The sequence below is a fragment of the Myxocyprinus asiaticus genome, chromosome 18 (genome assembly GCF_019703515.2).
Source record: "Myxocyprinus asiaticus isolate MX2 ecotype Aquarium Trade chromosome 18, UBuf_Myxa_2, whole genome shotgun sequence".
NCBI classification, from domain to species: Eukaryota; Metazoa; Chordata; class Actinopteri; order Cypriniformes; family Catostomidae; genus Myxocyprinus; species Myxocyprinus asiaticus.
In genome coordinates, this window is record NC_059361.1 from 24,307,077 (window position 1) to 24,329,111 (window position 22,035).

At 41.2% G+C, this 22,035-nt stretch overlaps 1 protein-coding gene across 1 annotated transcript in view; it reads right to left on the reverse strand.

The window, feature by feature from the left end:
- Window positions 1-22,035, reverse strand: part of LOC127455961 (N-terminal EF-hand calcium-binding protein 2-like) — a 146,008-nt gene that overhangs the window by 63,844 nt on the left and 60,129 nt on the right. Inside the window, exons 4-5 of the mRNA XM_051724189.1 lie at window positions 16,154-16,179; window positions 13,864-13,961 (exon numbers count right to left, since the gene is read on the reverse strand). Coding sequence (XP_051580149.1) covers window positions 13,864-13,961; window positions 16,154-16,179 — 124 coding nt within the window. The remainder of the gene's footprint in view (window positions 1-13,863; window positions 13,962-16,153; window positions 16,180-22,035) is intronic.

Here is a 22,035-nt window from a genome sequence, read left to right on the forward strand (position 1 = left end):
TTGAAGTGGGTACTCTGAAGGAAACATGGCATTACTGTATGAATGTACCCTTTGCTAAGAGTCTTGTGGAAGGGCCCTTTGAGAAAATATTCAAAATATTCATTTTCAAGTTTTCGAGTGGCATCCCCTCCCGCAGCAGTGCCGTTCAAGAAAGCAAAAAATGCAGTTTTGAAACCCGTCCCCGAGCATCAAAGTGCTGTTACCTCAGACAAGTAACAGGTCAGATAAAAAGTCCACTCCATTTATTGTGCTGTAAGTTTATCAAAACAATAATACTCGATTGCTACCGCATTTCCAACATTGCGTACCACTAGTGTAGACAGGTTTATTAATTATAATGGGAGCGGTCCCATTATTATTTGTAGTAAAACAATCATAACTGTGTAATTATGCTATCTCATCTGTCAGGATGATGCCGGTGAATCATGTTGTCCCTTTGTACGTTACGTCATTGTTTTGGTCTATGCTCACTCGCTCGCATCCCTATGGAGTGTGTTCATGAGCACGAGCAACAGGTAGCTGGCTGCAGTTCATTTAACGGCCACAGGTGTCATTAATAATAAGGGTTTCTGAATCTTACATACTGCACCTTTAAGTATTTATAATAACTACTCACTCAAAAAAATAAAAATAAAAGAAATAAATCAGTTTCGCCCCGCTCCCTGCTAAGGTCTGTCCACGTCACTACTGTAGGGGGTATGTGGAGTGATACACTCACTGAGCACTTTATTAGCAACACCTGTACACCTACTTATTCATGCGATTATCTAATCAGCCAATCGTGTGGCATCAGTGCAATGCATAAACTCATGTAGTTTCGGATCAGGAGCTTCAGTTCATGTTCACATCAACCATCAGAATGGGGCAAAAATGTAATCTCAGTGATTTCGACCATGGCATGATTTTTGGTGCCAGACGTACTGGTTTGAGTATTTCTGTAACTGCTGACCTCCTGAGATTTTCATGCACAACAGTCTCTAGAGTTGACTCAGAATGGTGCCAAAAACAAGAAACATCTAGCTCTGTGGACGAAAACACCTTTTTGATGAGAGAGGTCAACAGAGAATGGCCAGACTGGTTCGAGCTGACAGAAAGTCTACGGTAACTCAGATAACCCTCTGTACAACTGTAGTGAGCAGAATAGCATCTCAGATTGCACAACATGTCGAACCTTGGGGAGGATGGTCTATAACAACAGAAGACCATGCCGGGCACTATATTACAACCATGTTTAAAAAAAGTGTATACAACATACAGAAATGATTTTATATATGTAGAATTGTATTACTAATTGTGGTTAATTTGTTCTGTAATGTTCTATAGTTAATTTGCTCTATGTATGTTTGGAATTTGTGGTCAAAAGAAACCTCTTTTTTATAGCGTAACACCATAATTTCTTTTAATCTACAAACTTGGTTAGGGTTCCAAATTGCCTTAACCAAGACAACATTTTTAAAGTCCTACCAGACTAGAGCTTTCAAGCTACATCCACCAAACAGACCTGCAAACACGTAACAATGCAAATATGCAATAATTTACTAAAAAACAATAGGCTGTAATTGTTGATGTTATCAACAAAGTTATTGTACAATAAAATCTAGCATTTATACATTGTTGGTACCTGTGTTAGCTAAAAGTCTGGATGGGGGGTCCCTGGGTTAGAAAAGTTCAACAACTCCTATTAAGGGGATGACAGTGACTCTCAGCTCCAATATATACAGCAATAAATCCACTGTTAGCTTATCAGTCCAGGAAAGACAGCCTGTGGTTTTGCTCGTATATATATATATATATATATATATATATATATATATATATATATATATATATATATATATATATATATATATATATATATATATATATATTGGATGCCATAGCTGCTGTTAGGCAAACACTTTGCAGTGCATATCTGGTACATATCACATTACCACTACTGCCTCAAAAACAATGCATTCTTCACCCTCTTTCCCACACATACACACACATACACACAAACACATTTCTACAGAGCCGATGCAACACTGCAGTGTTATTGAATAGAAACCATTTACTTGCTTTCTGAAGAGGTGGGAACTGCAAAAATTGCTATGAGGTTGACATTTTTGTTTGATTGTTTCTACTGTACCTTGTTGAATCTATTAGTTTTTAACAGAATAAACAAATGCATTGCATATAAATCATCCCACCCCTCTCTCTTGAATTTCTCTTTCTCTAAAACACATCTATACAGTCAAAATTTGTTTGAATGCTGCATTATCTGCAAGTAGGAATTTCACATCTCTGAACATGTAAAGTCATAAGCAGAACATTGTTGCATTTGCAAGAGAACAACATATATAGCAGAATCTCAAGTGTGGCAGGAAGAATGATAGAGAAGAGAAATTAATCGAGAATGGAGAATTATAAGAGAAAGTTATGCACTTACTCTTGAAAAGCACAACTGAGAGAGGCTTTAGTAAGAAAGCATCTGTCAAGACATAAATGTAAATGTAGGTGTAAATGGGGTGGTGAGGAATCACAGGGTGTAGAAAAATTAGCTACCCCAAATCAATAAAGCTTTGTTTGCATTTCGCCAGCTGCAATAAATCACAATTTTTTGTCTATACCAGTTGTTCTCAACTGTTTTTGTTTTTCTTCAGGACCCAGATTTGACATCTTTTGACATCAAGTGGCAACCCAACAAATTACCAAAATTGTTTCTCATACAAAGAAAAAGGTCCCTAAAATCAAACATTAAAGATATATTAAAGACTAACTTATGTCAAGTAACTCTATCTGGTGCAATCTATATTAGCCAGTCAGCTCACTATGTGATATGTCTATCCAATCGGCTGATATGGTGTAAGCTGTTTTGTCCTTTGATGTGTAACCGGGTAGCCAATCAACTTGCGTACTCTCTCTTTGCCTAACTTACATTTGTTCAGTTTGCAAGCAAGCCGGTTTCACTCACTTGGAATACACACATTGAATGGGTTTGTGCTCGTCTGCATCAGAGATTGTATTTTTTACGTAGATTGTGTTTTTATCGAGTTGATAAAAAAATTTTGTTTTTGTTTTATCAGGCTGTTTTAGAAAGTATTGTCAGGTACGGAGTAAGTGTATGATTTGGGAATCTTACTGTGAAGCTAAAGTCTAAGTTAATTCATTTAGTACAGACAGCAATGAAAATTATGGGAGGGAAAGAGTACCACAACCTCTAGTCTCCTATATGAGCAGTGCATACTTATCCAGGTGAAGAAAATTCTGAGTGATCCATCCCACTTTTTGTACTCACAGTGTGAATTGATTCCTTCTGGAAGAAGATACAGAGTGCCACATTGTAAATTTAATAGATTTAAGAACTCATTTGTGCCTGTATCAGTGCACATTTTTAATAGCAGTTCACATTGATTGAGTGTCTTTTTATTGTGTGTTTTGTGCTGTACTGTGTAATTTTTAATGTTCAATGACATGTAGTAACATGGAGTCCACACCATATTTCTCCTTGGGGACAATAAAGTATACTTTGACGACAGCATGCTACAAGAGTTTTCTCTGAAACCCTCTTCCTCCCCAGCTCCACGTGACTAGATCTGCAACATGGGGATTGTCTTTATGTATAGTTGTGCAGCAATATGTCATACATGCTTGATACAGCATATCTTGTTTTTGTGTAATTGTGCAGCAGCAGCAGCAGCAGCATGTCCACATGCTGTGTATGTTCATGCAGTAGCAAGTCTCCGTACTTGCTCTGCAGCAGCAGCAGCATAGCAGATCTAGTCCACCAAGATCAATATCCTATCAATATGTCATACCCATATTAACATTCTAAATCTTTCTGTGAGTTGTCATGACTGAAATATTACTATGAACTGCATGAAATGCTTAATATGCAAAATTATTAACATTACATGAATGTATAAACAGCAGTCGAACATATGCAACACTGTGTTAAGTTTTGTATTAGTATTTGCCACATTGCCATTTCCGTTGTGCACCAAAATACTGTAGCGTTTGACTAGACACTAGGATCTTTGGAATGGGAAGCATTTTCTTCTCCCATTTAAAAGATGATGAGTCTATTAATTTTGCACAGTAACTTTGCTTGATTATATGGATACTCGCATTTTATTATTTGCATTTAGCATTGGTTCCCTATCTGTCACTCACTCGACGTTGTGTCGATGTAGTGACACTAGGGGTCACTCTTGGGAGACCCAAACACCTCTGCTTTTTTGAAAAAAGGCCAATGAGAATTGGCAAGTGGAATTTGCATGCCACTCCCCAGACATATGGGTATAAAAGGAGCTAGTATGCAATCACTCATTCAGATTTTCTCTTCGGAGCCGAGCGGTTCTATTCATTGAAACTGAATTCATCCGCGAAGTTCATTCACCTCATCTGCTGGATTCTATGGCGCATTTCAGCGGCTTCTCCCCCTCTACACCCGTGGAGTGCAGAGAACGCCCCTGGGAGCTTCGGCAGAAACAACTAAAAGAGTATATTCTAAAAAGAGTATATTTTCTTTCTAAAAGAGCGGCATACACGGAACGTCTTTTTAAAGATGCCTTTCCGTTTGTGTTTTATGCCTGGTTGCGGTCGATATCTCTCCGCTTCTGATGGCCACGATCGCTGTCTTACGTGTCTGGGCACTGCCCACGCAGAGACATCATTCGTGGATGAGTCATGTCCTCATTGCGAGAACATGACCATGGCAACGTTGCGGTCTTATGAAAGCAAGCCACCCCAGCGTCTCCCCGCACCGGTCCTTCTACCTACGGGTTTGAGGCCACATCGGTTAGCACTGGGGGGCGATTTGGGGACATCAATGGGAACACCTCCGCTGGGTATCCCCCCATGGACCTCCCATTCCCCAGCATGCTTCAAGTCGCTACGAGCCACTCACATTCCGGGCGACCTCAACACCGCAGCGGACACGCTGTCACGTCAGGTTACCCTCAGGGGAGAGTGGAGACTCCACCCTCAGGTGGTCCAGCTGATTTGGAGTCGATTCGGTCGAGCACAGGTAGACCTGTTTGCTTCCCGGGAATCCTCCTACTGCTCGCTTTGGTACGCCCTGACCGAGGCACCCCTCGGTATTGCTGGCCCCCTGGACTACGCAAATACGCATTTCCCCCAGTGAGCCTACTTGCACAGACCCTGTGCAAGGTCAGGGAGGACAAGGAGCAGATCATCCTAGTAGCACCCTACTGGCCCACCCAGACGTGGTTCTCGGATCTCACACTCCTCGTGACAGCCCCCCCGGCGAATTCCCCTGAGGAAGGACCTTCTTTCTCAGAGATGGGGCACCATCTGGCACCCGCGACCAGACCTCTGGAATCTCCACATCTGGCCCCTGGACGGGACGTGGAAGGCCTAAGTGGCCTACCACCCATGGTGGTAGACACGATCACTCAGGCTAGGGCTCCCTCTATGAGGTGCCTGTATGCCTTGAACTGGCGTCTGTTCGCTAATTGGTGTTCTTCCTGAAGCGAAGACCCCTAGAGATGTGCAGTTGGATCAGTGCTTTCCTTCTTGCAGGAGAGGCTGGAGGGGCTGCTGTCCCCCTCCACCCTGAAGGTGTATGTAGCCGCTATTTCGGCGCATCACGATGCAGTAGATGGTAAGTATTTGGGGAAGCACGACTTGATCATCAGGTTCCTGAGAAGCACTAGAAGGTTGAATCCCGCCAGACCAGAGCTCCCTTTGAGCCCTTGGAGTCAGCTGAGCTTAAGGCACTCTCTTTGAAGACATCCTGACTGCACTCACTTCCATCAAAAGGGTAGGGGACATGCAGGCGTTCTCTTTCAATGAATCGTGCCTGGAGTTCAGTCCGGGTTACTCTCACGTGATTCTGAGACCCCGACCGGGCTATGTGCCCAAGGTTCCCATGACTCCTTTTAGGGATCAGGTGGTGAACATGCAAGCACTGCCCCAGGAGGAGGCAGACCCAGTCTTGGTGTTACTGTGTCCAGTGCGAGCTTTATGCATCTATTTGGATCGCACGCAGAGCCTTAGAAGCTCCGAGCAGCTCTTTGTTTGCTTTGGTGGACAGCAGAAAGGAAGCACTGTCTCCAAACAGAGGATCACCCACTGGGTCATCAACACCATCACGATGGCATATCAGGCTCAGGACGTGCCACCCCCTGTGGGGTTACAAGCCCATTCCACCAGGAGTGTGGCAGCCTCCTGGGCCCTGGCCAGTGGCACCTCTTTGGCAGACATCTGCAGAGCAGTGGGCTGGGGAACACCCAACACCTATGTGAGGTTCTACAATCTCCGGGTAGAGCCGGTCTCGTCCCGTGTATTGGCAGGCATGAGCAGGTACGTTCCGGGACAACTAGCTGAGCGCCTTTCCCCTCCGTGAAGATGTGCACTCTTGACTCCCAGTCGTGTTCACAGACTGTGATCCCTGGATGACTTTCCTTCTTAGTCCTCTGGCAGCTGAGTTTGTGGAGAAACTCGCTGACCGGCCCAGTATGTGCACTAATGAGCCCTTGTACTAAGGTAGGTGCTCCACATGTGTTGGTTCCCCGAAGGCGACCCCATGTGATATCTTCCGCAAAATTTTTCCCTGATGGCAAACTGCATCTTCCTTGGGCAGAGGCCCCTCTGCCCCCGGTCACCATGCTCTGTAGAAACTCCTCAAATCAAATCAAATCAAATCACTTTATTGTCACACAGCCATATACACAAGTGCAATGGTGTGTGAAATTCTTGGGTGCAGTTCCAATCAACATAGCAGTCGTGACAGTGATGAGACATATACCAATTTACAATAACATCAAATTAACACAGCACAATTTAAACATCTAATATACACATAATTACACACAACAATATACAAATAATAACATACACTGTACAGTATACAATACACTGTTTTTGTTTTTTGTTTTTTTTTTTTTTTACTATATAGATACACATTATTCAATAAAAATTAAAAATTAAAATATATATATAAAAAAAGTATATATATATATATATATATATATATATATATATATATATATATATATATATATATATATATAGAATGTACAGTATTGTACTGTATTGACATTCAGGCTGTCGGTTGATAGTCAGTTGTTAATCAGTTGTTAAGAGAGTCATAATATAATAATAATATAATTTATGACAGTCCGGTGTGAGATATAAGAGTAAGTGTAATAAAGTGCAGTGCTGATGTATATTGATCATGAGAGATCAAGAGTTCAGAAGTCTGATTGCTTGGGGGAAGAAGCTATCATGAAGTCGGCTGGTGCGGGTCCTGATGCTGCGATACCGCCTACCTGATGGTAGCAGTGAGAACAGCCCATGGCTCAGGTGGCTGGAGTCTCTGATGATCCTCCGAGCTTTTTTCACACACCGCCTTGTATATATTTCCTGGAGGGAGGGAAGCTCACCTCCGATGATGTGTTTGGCAGTTCGCACCACCCTTTGCAGTGCTTTGCGGTTGTGGGCGGTGCTATTGCCGTACCAGGCGGAGATACAGCCAGTCAGGATGCTCTCTACAGTGCAGGTGTAGAACCGTGTGAGGATGTGGCGGTTCATTCCAAACTTCCTCAGCCGTCTCAGGAAGAAGAGGCGCTGATGAGCCTTCTTCACAACGACTTCAGTGTGGATGGACCATGTGAGTTCCTCAGTGATGTGGACACCCAGGAACTTGAAGCTGCTGACTCTCTCCACTGGTGCTCCATTGATGGTGATGGGACTGTGTTCTCTGTCTTTTCTTCTGAAGTCCACCACAAGCTCCTTTGTCTTACTGACATTGAGGGAGAGGCTGTGCTCCTGACACCAGTGTGTCAGAGTGTGCACCTCCTCTCTGTAGGCTGTTTCATCATTGTCAGTGATCAGACCTACCACCGTCGTGTCATCAGCAAACTTAATGATGGCATTGGAGCTATGTGTTGCCACACAGTCATGTGTGTACAAGGAATACAGTAGTGGGCTGAGAACACAGCCCTGTGGGGCTCCAGTGTTGAGGATCAGTGATGAGGAGATGTTGCTGCCTATTCTAACCACCTGGCGTCTGCTTGACAGGAAGTCCAGGATCCAGCTGCACAGCGAGCTGTTTAAGCCCAGAGCCCGGAGTTTCTCATCTAGCTTGGAGGGCACTATGGTGTTGAATGCTGAGCTGTAGTCTACAAACAGCATTCTCACATAAGTGTTCTTTTTTCCAGGTGGGAGAGAGCAGTGTGTATTGTAGATGCAATGGCATCATCAGTGGAGCGGTTGTTGCGGTATGCAAACTGCAGCGGGTCAAGATTGAGTGGCAAGACAGAGCAGATGTAATCTCTGATTAGTCTCTCAAAACATTTGCTGATGATGGGGGTCAGAGCAACAGGTATTTTTGATTGTTTTGGAACAGGCACAATGGTGGATGTTTTAAAGCATTTGGGGACCACAGACAAAGAGAGCGAAAGGTTGAAAATGTCCGTAAAAACACCAGCCAGCTGGTTCGCGCACGCTCTGATGACGCGGCCCGGAATGCCGTCTGGACCCGCGGCTTTGCGGATATTCACCCGTCGGAAGGATCGGGTTACATCCGCTACAGAGACGGAGAGTGAACTAACCTCTGTAGCTTCAGCCGCGAGAGCTCTCTCCGCGAGGGCGGTGTTATTTCCCTCGAAACGAGCATAAAAAGTATTTAGCTCATCCGGTAGAGAGGCAGCGGTGTTCATGGCGGAGTTTTTATTCCCTTTAAAGTCTGTGATGATGTTAATTCCCTGCCACATGCTTCTAGAGTTGGTGGTGTTAAACTGTCCTTCAATCTTGCTCCTGTACTGGCGTTTTGCTGTTTTGATAGTTTTTCGGAGGGCATAACTGGCTTGTTTATGCTCCTCCGCGTTCCCGGAATTAAAAGCAGAGGTCCGCACATTAAGTGCCGCGCGAACATCGCTATTGATCCACGGCTTCTGATTCGGATAGATTCGCACAGTTCTGGTCGGAATCACTTCCTCTACGCACGTTCTGATGAAACACATTACGCTATCAGCGTAAAGCTCGATGTCGTCATCAGAGGTGGACCGGAACATCTCCCAGTCCGTGTGATCAAAACAGTCCTGTAGCGTAGAGTCTGATTGGTCCGACCAGCACTGGATCGTTCTGAGGGTGGGTGCTTCCTGTTTCAGTTTCTGCCTGTAAGTGGGCAGAAGCAGAATGGACGAGTGGTCCAATTTGCCAAATGGTGGGCGGGGGAGGGATTTGTAGCCATCCCGGAACGGAGAGTAGCAATGATCCAAAACCCGGTCCCCTCGTGTGTTGAAACTAATGTGCTGCTGATATTTTGGTGCGACTGATTTTAAATTGGCTTTATTAAAGTCCCCGGCCACAATGAACACAGCCTCAGGGTGTGCGGTTTCCTGCTCACTTATAATCCCATACAGTTCCTTGAGTGCCCGGTCTGTGTCGGCTTGTGGGGGAATGTACACAGCTGTGATAATGACCGCTGTGAATTCCCTCGGTAGCCAGAATGGTCGACACAGAAGCATAAGAAATTCCAGATCAGGAGAACAGAAAGACTTGATGGAATGTACGTTCCTCTGATCACACCAGGATTTGTTGGTCATAAAACATACACCACCTCCTCTAGTTTTACCTGAGAGGTCTTTCGCTCTGTCCGCTCGGTGCATGGAGAACCCCGCGGGTTCAATGGCTGAGTCTGGAATCTCCGCAGACATCCAAGTTTCTGTTAGGCAGATAATGCAGCAGTCCCCCGTCTCTCGTTGGAAAGAGATCCGCGCTTTCAGCTCGCAGAGCTTGTTATCCAGAGACAGTACATTTGCCAGTAGAATAGTGGGTAGCGGGGGTCGATTTGCGCGGCGTCTTACTCTGATGAGAACGCCGGCTCTGTTTCCCCTTTTCCTCTTGCGTTTCCGCGGCCGTGCTGCCCAGACAAAGGGCTCCGCTTGCGTGTTTGTAAACAGCGGGTCGGCATTGAGGAATGTGAAGTCCGGTTTTCGGTGTGAGATCGCTGAACCAATGTCCAAAAGTGTTTGTCTGTCATAGACAATGAGGCAGACAACATCCAAGACAAAAAACATAAGAATTGTAAACAAAACAAACAAAACATTGCTATGTTGTGTCGGAGCTCGCAACGCAGCAGCCATACTCGGCGCCATCTTGAGTCCTTTTCTCGGTGCCATCTTGAGTCCTTTTCGGATACCCATACTCCCCATGCTCCCCCTTCAGGTAGGACCTACCATGGGACCTCTCCACATGACATACTTCTGACAAGACTCGGTAAGACCATGTGACGTATTCCACTCAACATAGCCCCCCACCTCTTTTTGGGCGGGGTGTGGTCTCCACGGTGTCTTCCCCTTGGGAGGGACACCCCCCGATGCAGACACTTATGGCTCCCAGTCAGTTAACAAATTCCACTCTTTTTGGGGAGAAAAGAGAGGGAAAAGAGGCCTCGGCTGGACTAGCCTGTCCCTATAGTTGGGCAGTCGACTTGTTCCTGATGGACCGTTTGACGCTCATAAGAGCATTGGGGGAGGTTACGTGATGGCCTGGTGCACTGGCTACAAGGCACACAGCAGTCTGCCTGTCACACACTGCCAGTTCACGCAACACAGTTCAGCTAGTTCTGGCGTTTTGTATAGGGACCCCTAGTGTCACTACATCGATACAACGTCGAGTGAGTGACAGATAGGGAACGTCCTGGTTACTTTCGTAACCTCTGTTCCCTGATGGAGAGAACGAGACATTGTGTCCCTCTTGCCACAACATTGAACTACCCGCTGAAATGGCCGGGACCTGGTCTCGATTCCTCAGCACAAAATCTGAATGAGTGGTTGCATACCAGCTCCTTTTATACCCATATGTCCGGGGGAGTGGCGTACAAATTCCACTCGCCAATTCTCATTGGCCTTTTTTAAAAAAAGCAGAGGTGTTTGGGGCTCCCAAGAGTGACCCCTAGTGTCACTACATTGACACAACATCTCGTTCCCTCCATCAGGGAATGGAGGTTACGAAAGTAACCAGGACGTTTTCCCCTGCTGTCAGCAGAGGTGGGTAGTAACGCACTACATTTACTCCGTTACATTTACATTAATAACTTTTTGGAAAAAATGTACTTTTATGAGTATGTATAATTGTGGATACTTTTCACTCTAACTCAAGTAAATTTCTAATGAAAATTTTTTACTTTTACTTCGTTACAATGGGCAACGTTCCTGTCGTTACATTACTGGTTTTAATTTAATAAGTGTAAATAAATGCGTAATTTATTGAGAGATTTTTGAAAGGGACTTTTACAACAGTGGAACTTTACAGCTGCGCTCTGTCACTGGAGTCGAGTCCACCACTGCAGAAGCGGCAAGCGTGCCAAATAAACACTTTGTCATGCAGTGCCTTCATTTTACACCAAGACAAACGAATATTTCAAGATTAAAATTGCAGCGCAGTAAGTTTTGGCGATATGATAACGTGGGCTTGTCTGTGCCATTGTAATTTTCAGGGTGATTCTGTAACCATGGGCTCTTATGACCTCTGTTTATAAGTATACATTTTTATATCAGTGTTGCAATATTTCAGTTCCTAAATCCATGTAAACATCTGCGTTAAGTGTAAATGTCTTATGCTTTGCGGATCGCGTTCTTGATTTCTGGAGCACGAGCTGACAGTATGTCTGCGCCTGCACAGCATTTCTGCGTTTAACAGATGTGCCGCATTTTTCTCATGGACAACAAAAAACAAGCTCTGAACTTAAATAAGCCCAACATGCTTCCAAAACAGAGATAAGTCGCATTTTACCCTTAGTTAACAGAACTAATGATCTAAATTCTTTCGACACTGAAAATACTGTAACACTGATCCATACAGGACTTTAAAAAGCAACAAGACTTTTGAAATAGTGACAGTAGGCGTTAAGAAATCATGATCTTGTTTCGTTATATTCAGCATTACATATAATTGGGCCTGTGGGACATTGTTCATGTTTTTCACCATAATAATGACTAAAAACTGGTTTCCAAACTTCTCTTCTAATTGACAGATTTGTCCAAATCTGACTAGCGTCCTTAAAGTGATAGTTCAACCATAAATTAATGTTCTGTCATAATTTCTCGCCCTCATGTTGTTCCAAACATCTGTGACTTTGTGTATTTTGTGGAACCCAAAAAAGATATTAGACATAATGTTAGAGACTGACAGTCTCAGTCACCATTCCCTTTTAAAATATGGAGGAAAAAAAAAAATGCAGTGACAGTAAATGGTGACTATAATATATTCTGTCTGACATCACTTTAATTGTGTTGCATTGAAGAAAGTCATATGATTTGAAACAACATGTATGATGTATGATGACAATTTCCATTAATAATAATAATAATAATAATAATTATTATTATTATAATTATAATTATTCTGTAATACATGTTAAATATGTAATGGAATATTGTGGCGTAATCGTCCATTATGCTTTATGTGGAAGTAAAGAGTTACTCGCTATTTGAGTATTTTTAGTATTTTCTTACTCTTACTCAAGTAGTTTTATGTACATTACTACTTTTACTTGAGTAAAGATTTTGGGTACTGGCTTTCAGAGACTCTCCCAAAACAGACACACACACACACACACACACACACACACACACACACACACACACACACACACACACATTCACACACGTTGGTACTCCTATCATTACTAGGACTCTCTATAGACATAATGATTTTTATCCTGTATAAACTATATATTCTATCCCCTAACCCTACACCTACCCCTAAACCTAACCCTCATAGAAACCTTTTGGTATTTTTACATTTTCAAAAAAACACTGTTTAGCATGTTTTTTAAACCGTTTGAATTACAGGGACACAAGGGGTGTCCTCATAAACCACATTTATAGTATAATACCATCCTAATTACTAGTGTGCAGCCTAAAAAAATGTCCTTGTAAACCACAACAACCAACACACACACACACAAGAATGATCCAAGACAAGATGGAGGAAAAAAAGAGAGAGGGTTTTTATGTCTCAAAACCTGATTACACACTCAGTTAGAAATGGAAGGGAACAGAGAGGCACATACTGTATTTGTGATGGCCACAGCTCACTAAGCAACAGCTTGTTAATGAGAAGAAAACCACAAACAGAATATGCAAGCCAAGCTTTGAAACAAGAGTTATATTTAGATGAATAGAGAAAGACTGTATGTGAACGCATTAAATGCTCTCTCACACACACCTCTCTCGACTGTCTCACCACATCTATTCCTCATCTGAGGAGGGATTTACTGTACTATGTGGACAGATAATGGTATTCTGTCTATAGACCTCTAATAACACAATCAAATTGGATCCAAGCTCTGACATAGGATAATTCTAATAGAAGCTATTTAAAATAAATAAATCCATATCCATTTGTAAAAAGTTTTTAAAAATCTGAGTGCATATTACTGGGCCTGGTGTTGGCAGACATTTAGAACTTTAATCAGATATACCTATAGCAAATAAAAAACACAAAAAAACAAACAAAAAAAAAAATCTTTAATATCTCAATTGTTTCTCCAAGACAGCAAGGAGATTAGTCGCCTCCTTCTTAGTAGTAGTAATAGAGCAATTAAAGATATTTCAATCTAAACTCGAACATTTCTCATCAAAATCTTCCAAAACAAAATGATCTGAGCTATGCTTCCACATAAATTTGTATAACTATACACTTTCATCATATATAAACAGATGTCTCATTTGTTTCTATTTCTATCTCTTCAAAGAACTTTTAGGAAAAACATGTGTAGGCTTTACTTACATGAAATATATCTAAGAAGTCTCCAGCAATCAAAAAGCAACCCAACAATTAAATGTTCCTCCGGGTACACTTGCATTGAAACAGACACAAAATTTAATCAGTGTTTGGTTCACTTACCTTCTTGGTGAAGTCCATAGCTTTGAGAATTGCCAGGTTGAGAGTCTCCAGCGAGGCTAGCACACCTTCATATTCCCCCATGTGGTTGGCAAAGTAGTCTGATTAACACAAGTGAAGGTGAAGAGGGACAGTATGAAGTATTTGCCACAAACTCAAAAACAATGAGATATACAACAAGCACAGTTTGTCTTTAAAGACAAAGAAGTGGGGTATCAGTTCTTAAAACCAACTTTGCCTCGACTTTCTCTCAAATATGAAATACCTCAAAATAACATTGAAAAAGCTAAACAGGAAATAGATGTTCTTAGGCAAAATGCCTAAATAATTTATTACCTTCACATTTGATGCCCTGTAGACCACTGTTAAAGATTTTCCCATAACAAAAAAAAAAAAACAGTAAAGAACTGGCAGCAGGGTTGCCAGCAAGTTACTATAATATTAACGGTGTCTTGATGTTGCTGAAATTTATTTGCATAAAGCTGTAGTCGCCAGCATCATACTGTAAAAATACAGTGTTTTACTGTCATTGAAATGAACAGCTAGATACTTTTTTTTTTTTTTTTACAGCTACAGTATACAACTGTAATTTAGAAGCATATAGCTGTCAAATTACATACTATCTACTTTTGTAGAAAATTAGCTATGTTCGCAGCATGCACTGTGGCATGAAGAAATTACTTCAATTTTTTACTATTTACTGGTTTATTTTGATGTTGTTTTTGTTGCATTCTACTGTAAGTTACTTGTATTTTAATGTTCAACTTTTACTTTTTTATGTATATTTGTTAATTGTCACCATTGTTGCGTTTTGCATGCTGAGAGTTGATTTCTGTGCGTGTCTTGTTAACAACTCTTGTCATGCTGTAAATTCATCAAAAACATCGAACACTCAATTTCCTGATATCATTTTGCTGAAATATCCTTTACTGGTTTTGTTTTTCTGTGTAATGCATCACTATTGCCACATACTGTGCCATTTGCAAGGTAGGATCAGACATTCAGTCTGATCTTAGGTTTTGTCTTCCAATAAGCACAGTGCAAAAACTTGTGTTTTACTTATAACAAATTGACTAGCTGGAAAAACATAATATAGTAATAAAGAAGGTCCAAAGTGCCAGCTCAAGAGAACACTAATCACCATAATGGTGATTTCAAACAAAACACAACTATTGATTACAAAACAACAACACTAAATAAAATTAAGAATTCTATTTAGTCTGAATAAAAACTTTTGTATATGTTTCTTTTTTTTATCATTTGTAACTTCAATGCATTGCCTAATCATACATACTTATTCAAGCACAAAGGCTTCTGGGTATTTCATCATTATAACCCACAATGCAGTGCTATACCGTTATTTTACTGTGCACAGTTTTTTTTATACTGAATACTGAATACTTTATACTGAAAAATATACTGTTCAGTCTTGGCAACATTTTACATTTAATGAACATTGCTTTATACTTTTTATAATCTGACTTATCATTAGACAGAGAAGTGAAGGCTGATGTGAGATGATAAAGAACAGAGTTGGTCATTAACATCATGAACACTAACCATGTGCCACAAACTTAAATTTTCATGGGGGGTTTAAAACATATGTTTCAAAATGTCACTAGCTTTCACCAAGATGATATAGTGATTTTGAATGTTCATTTTCCCCTAATGCCTCACAAACAACAGCTATTTACCATAAAACTAGTCACTTCACAGTGAGCCTGCTCTTGATCTCCCAGAATGCAAACATTTTAACAGCAAACTATTGTTTTAAGAATCACAGTAGATTGCTTGTAGGAATTTGGGTGTAAATTTACAGCATTTTTTTTTTTTTTTTTTACAGTGTACAATATAGTCATTGCAATATAACTAGTGATCAAGTCTGCTGTGCCAAACTGATATGGGTTTTTTAATGGCCTATGCTGATATCTAGAGAGAATTATGGCTGATTTAATGACAATGTATATAACATTTATTGATAGCAAATAGATTATTAATAGCAAAAAGATGTACACAAAATGCAGTATTTAAATGAACATTTGTGTTAAACTAAATTTATTCAAAAAAGAAAAAAGTGCACTATCCATTGAAAACACTGGCCATTCATGCAAAGGGCAATACCAGTGATATGAAAATGGCCAAATATTGTCTGATTAATTGACCTATAGTAAGTAATTGACCATATTTTGGTCTCTTACTATATATTACACAAATCCATGCAACTGTTTGTGAACAAAACTCCATTCTTTCACACTCTAACACACAAACACGTAGTTTTTTTTCTGATACTCACCGCATAGTTCCTTGGTGTCAACATTACTAACACATCACAGGAACAGGCAGCATACAGAGATAGATAAGAAGAGGCAGGAGAAGAGAGGGATAAGAAACAGAGGGAAAATCCCAGCATGCACAAATCACATCTGTCTTCCAGCATCGATATGGGCATCATACAGAACTAAACCCACTAAACTAAATTTTCATTGATCCTCTACATAAAGCATAAGCATATGATCTTTGAAATCAAAAACACATTAGAAACTCAGAGTTACTGAAGTAACCTGCTTCATTAAAAGAATAAATCACAAAAGACAATTTGACACTAATCTGGATTGATGAATGAAAACAACAGAGGACTAAATTACTATGGACTGGACTGGGCAGTAAATAAATTAGATGGCTTTTGAAAAGCAGGGACTTAAACATAAATAACTCCATTATAAGAACAAATCGATTAGCCTACAAACAAAAGAGAGGCAGGACATGCTACTAAACCAGAAATGAATACAACTAATTACTTAGCTCTTGACCATTTATCTAATGTAATCATACTAATATCACTCACATTTTAAGGTTGAAGTGTGCAATTTTTTGGATATTAAAAGTGCTGTAAGCGATTGAGATTTTCCAAAAGCTGAGCCATTGGATTAGCCACACACTCTCTTTCCAATTCCCACCAAGGCAAGAAAGATATACACTGATGAGCCAAAACATTATGACCAATATAACTAATATAACTAATGACTAATAGGCTGTTGGTCCTCCACGTGCCGCCAAAACAGCACCGACCTGCCGAGGCATGGACTCTACAAGACCCCTGAAGGTGTCCTGTGGTATCTAGAACCAAGACATTAGCAACAGACCCTTCATATCCTTTAAGTTGCGAGGTGGAGCCGCAGTGGATCAAACTTGCTGGTCCAGCACATCCCACATATACTCAACTGGATTGATATCTGGGGAATGTGGAGGGCAGGGCAACACCATGAACTCCTCATCATGTTCCTCAATTCATTCCTGAACAATGTGTGCAGTGTGGCAGGGCGCATTATCCTGCTGAAAGAGGCCACTGCCATCAGGGAATACCATTGCCATGAAGGGGTGTACCTGGTCTCCAACGATGTTCAGGCAGGAGGCACGTGGCAAATTGATTTCCACATGAAAGGCCGAACCCAGGGTTTTCCAGCAGAACATTGCCCAGAGCGTCACACTCTTTCCACCGGCTTGTCGTCTTCCCACAGTGCATCCTGGTGCCATCACTTCCCCAGGTAAACGGCGCAATTGCGCACGGCCATCCACGTGATGTAAAAGAAAATGGGACTCATCATACCAAGCGACCTTCTTCCACTGCTCCAAGGTCCAGATCCGATGGTCGCATGCCCATTTTAGGCACTTTTGATGGTGGACAGGGGTCATCATGGGCACTCTGACCGGTCTGCGGCTACGCAGCCCCATACACAGCAGGGTGCGATGCACTGTGTGTTGTGACACATTCCTCCCATAACATAATTACAATTTTCTGCGACTTGTGCCACAGTAGACCTTCTGTCGATTCAGACCAGATGGACTAGCTTTCGTTGCCCTCACGCATCGATGAGCCTTGGGCGCCCAACACCCTGTCGCCAGTTTGTGGTTTGTCCCTCCTTGGACCACTGTCAGTAGGTACTCACCACTGCTGACCGGGAGCACCCCACAAGCCTTGCCGTTTCAGGGATGCTCTGACCCATTCGTCTGGCTATATCAATTTGGCCCTTGTCGAAGTCGCTCAGGTCTTTACTCCTGCCCATTTCTCCTGCATTCAACAGGTTGACTACAAGAACTGATTGTTTGATTACCATCTAATCTACCAAGACCTTGACATGTGGCCTTGTTAGGAGATGATCAACATTATTCACTTCACCTGTGAGTGGTCATAATATTTTGGCTCATCGGTGTAGATGCAGGCAGAGCTCCAAAAAGGGGTGGGAGCTCCAAACTGCCAGCAAATATATACGGAGCCCCTAACTCCAGATTGGGGCAGAGTTACTCCACAAAGGTGTTGTGCCAACTCCAAAAGGGGTTGTCACTTCCACACGGTTAAGGGCTCTCTATTTCTTTGCTAGCAGTTTGGAGCTCCCGGCCCTTTTTAGATCCCAAATTAGCTTTATTGAGACCAACACCGAGCAGAAGCGATTGTTAAAAACAACAGCAGAAAAATAGCGCAAACAAATGGCATAAAAATGGCATAAAACTTCAATAATTCGCTGCAACTACAATACTATGTGAACACAAGAAATGATTTATGGGCAGAAAGCGTCATAGGCCGTGACCCGCGTACACATATTTATTTTCTCTTTACAAAGTCTAGTGCTGTCACAGAGACCAGTGAGATATCTCACGACATTTATTTCATTATTATCTGTTAGGGAGTAGGACATTTTTTGCATACCTTTCCATGAAAAAAATAGCTTACAGCACCATTAAAGTACTTGATACTAAAATATTGTTGAGTTTGGGGGGTGGGACTAACTGGTGGTCCAACCAATGGAAGATGGGGTAATGTTCAGGAAAGCCATTTAAATATATTGTCACTATTTTGCAATTCAATTTGGTGATGCAGAAATTACACACTTCAGCTCTAAATATGACTAGTCCCACATGACATAATTGAAATGATAAATGTTACTTGTGAATGTTTTTATGTGTGACAATGACAGAGAATAGCACAGAGAACATGAGAAAATAGGAGGATGAAAGAAAGGACAGCAGGTAAAAGGAACGTGAGCTTCAGAAGAGAGTTTTGCTCTGCCTCCAGTAGATCTTTCCAAGGACTCTTTCATCCTAGCCTCTCTCCATCTCTTGCTCCTGCATTTTTAATTTTTCAGCTCTTTATACTTTCCCCCACCAGTTAAAATAGGAGTGTCATCAGTAAAGGAAAGCACAAAAAAAATAGATAATCAAAAATATGTATGATATTTAGAGGTGCTGGGTAGTGATTGAGGGTGAACATGGCTAACAAACCTCTATCCTTTCAGTAGTAATAAGCTCTTGATGCCTGGCAAGTCTTATGAAAGACTGTGTTCACCTCAGTGGACAAGGGAAGCAAAAGGGAAGAAAGGGAAGTCTTTGTCGGCAGTATATTCCTCCAAGACCCATTAGCACTGTGCTAGATAAGATACATGGTCATCAGCTTCATCTGTGTGATTATTTCCTGTCTAGTCATGGGTGAGTATTAGTATTAAGAAATTAGCCAAAAAACAGGGAGTGCTTTAAACAAATCAGAAGTAGGCATGGGATCCTTGGCAAAGTAATGTGAAAGTAATGTCTATGAATATATGCATGAGTGCATGTAACACTAATGTTCCTAGTTAAACTTCAGCTGTACAGTGCATTGCTAGTTTGAGAGAGTGCACAAACAGAGATCTCATTCAAACAGTGTTCGGATTGGCTATGTTTTTGTTGCATCATGCAGCATCTTCACTTTCAGTGTGGAAAGGAAAAATGCTTGTCGCTGGCAACATTCTCTGAATGCAAAAGTGCTGGAGACAGGGCATAACCATATCCAAGCAGAAATTATTTAATGTTTAATTAGGCATTTGGACCAATAGAGTAAACAGTGCCTGCTTCACATTTTTACAGTCCTATGAAGCACTGCAAATGATGTTATCGAATGAAAAACAATGGAAAAATGTAAAACTATTGATTTAAAGTTTAGAAACAATTGCAAAAAATTTTTTATTGCAAAATATTCAGATATTATCAAATATATAAGTAGTTTGGCAGTGTAGAAAGACTTTATTTCGTCATTTGCATTATGTCATGCAAGTGGATGGACGTTGCAGTGCTTGTTTGGCGCACTTTGTTGGACACAATTTTCTGATTGGTGGAGCTTTTCTTTTCAGAATCATGGGAAGTGTAGTTCTTCACCAGGAATTCCAATATTAAACACAGCTGGGCTTCAACAGAAGAATATACCATTGATTACCAACCTTAGAGCTCATGGTAGGACTGCAGGGCTACCGGCATAGAAACCAAGTGATAGACAAAATTATATAATTGTGTTGCTTGTAATGGTTGTGGCTGGTTAATACAAAACTCATATTAACATAGAAGAGATACCTTTTATCGCTGGTCAAGTATGATAAGACACATGGAAAGAATCAATGGCAAATATGCTGCAAAAAGGAATGTGTGTTTACAATAATTTGAAATCCACAACTTGACTGTAAATGAGAAAAAAGCACGAAAAGATGACATGCCTAAAGCTCTCAATTTTATTCCTCCATTCCTATCTTCACCCACCTCAGTCTCTCTAACTCCAATCCCCACCCCCCCCCCAACCAGGTGTGTCTTTTCCAACCCTCCCCCATTCCCATCATCCTGCCCTCTTGTCTCCATTCTTTTCTCTGCACCCATCCTTATAGACTCTGGTGGTTCATTATTTAGAGAGAAGGCTGTGCTGGAGCTGCAGAGTCACAACCGCATCCTAACAGCTGCAGACTTCTCCTCCTTTTTTTGCATAATTTATTCTGAAATGTGATTAAACACAACACACACACAGGAGCGGCTCTGCCTCCAGAGACCAGCTCTCTCACGCACACACATATGCACACAAACTGAGAAATATGGTGTGTGAGACACAGAGAGAGAGAAAGAGATCTGGCAGCACAAAGCTATAGATGAGACAGATGTATCATACAGTAAGACACAATCCACAAAAAAAACTTACAGAGAAAGAGAGAATGAGAGCAAGAGAGAGAGAGAGAGAGACAGTAACTATAGTTCTGTGTCCATAGAAGCAAATATAAAGCTGTTCTAAAGGATTCAATCCCATTACTGTTACTGTACTACTCATTCCGTTATCATCTCTCTTCAGTCTCTGTCTCTTTGTTTTCGCCTTCTTTTTATGTCCATTATGTCCAGAAAAGGTTTTCATAATTACAGTATTTGCAAGGCAGCAGTGTATTGATATACCTCAAACATTCTATATTTCGTCTTCTCCACAATATTCTGCATTTATGTCAGCTCAAACCGCTTAACATACAGACTGCTTTTGAAATCAATTTTGCACATTGTGTCAGCCTTAAGGCCCCGAAGTTTTTCTTCGTTCTTCGTTCAGGAGTAAAAAGGAGTTAGAAACAGCCGAGCAATTGCACACTGTTTGCGAAAGTTCAGACACCCGCACACCGCTGTGGGAGGCGTTTAGAAGTACATTTAAACATGAAGATGCTCCTTAACTAAATTATCAATGACTTTATGCTTCATTCTTTGAGTAGAATTCACATTAGGTTAGTAAAAGATGCTTTTTTAACCACTCCATGATATTGAAAGTAATATATATGTAATAGAAAATGCACAATTTGTCTGGTTTACATTCTGAATTCATAGCACTAATGCACCAAAACGCTATACATGGCCATAATATGCGCCGATTACACTCTGTTATTGTAATTTATGATGACACTACTGCAAAGATTGGTGTATAAAAAATGTTAGTGGGAAGAATACAGACAAAAGAATGATGATAAGAGAGGCATATCTCACTTTTGGGCAGATGTGTGAATGGCTTTCGCTGCAAAAGGCACATGAGTAAAGCAGCATATGAAGCAAAAGAGTGAACAGGCACTTAAGAGTATTTGAGTAGATTTGATTCCTTTTGTATACTAATTAACACAAAAAAAATGCATGACATGTTCTTGGAAAATGTCTCTACGTGAACGATCATACAGATGTAGTTAAATTTGCACCTGCTCACAAATAACTCTGCACACCAGTGTGTTCATGTTGACTGATCTTAACTGACTGAACACCATGAACGGGTATTAGCTGCTGCCTCAAGGTAGGTGGAACATCTACCGATGACATGGACCAATGGCAGTAAGAAGGTGTATAGCAGCCGATAAGAAGTTTTCCTAAAAG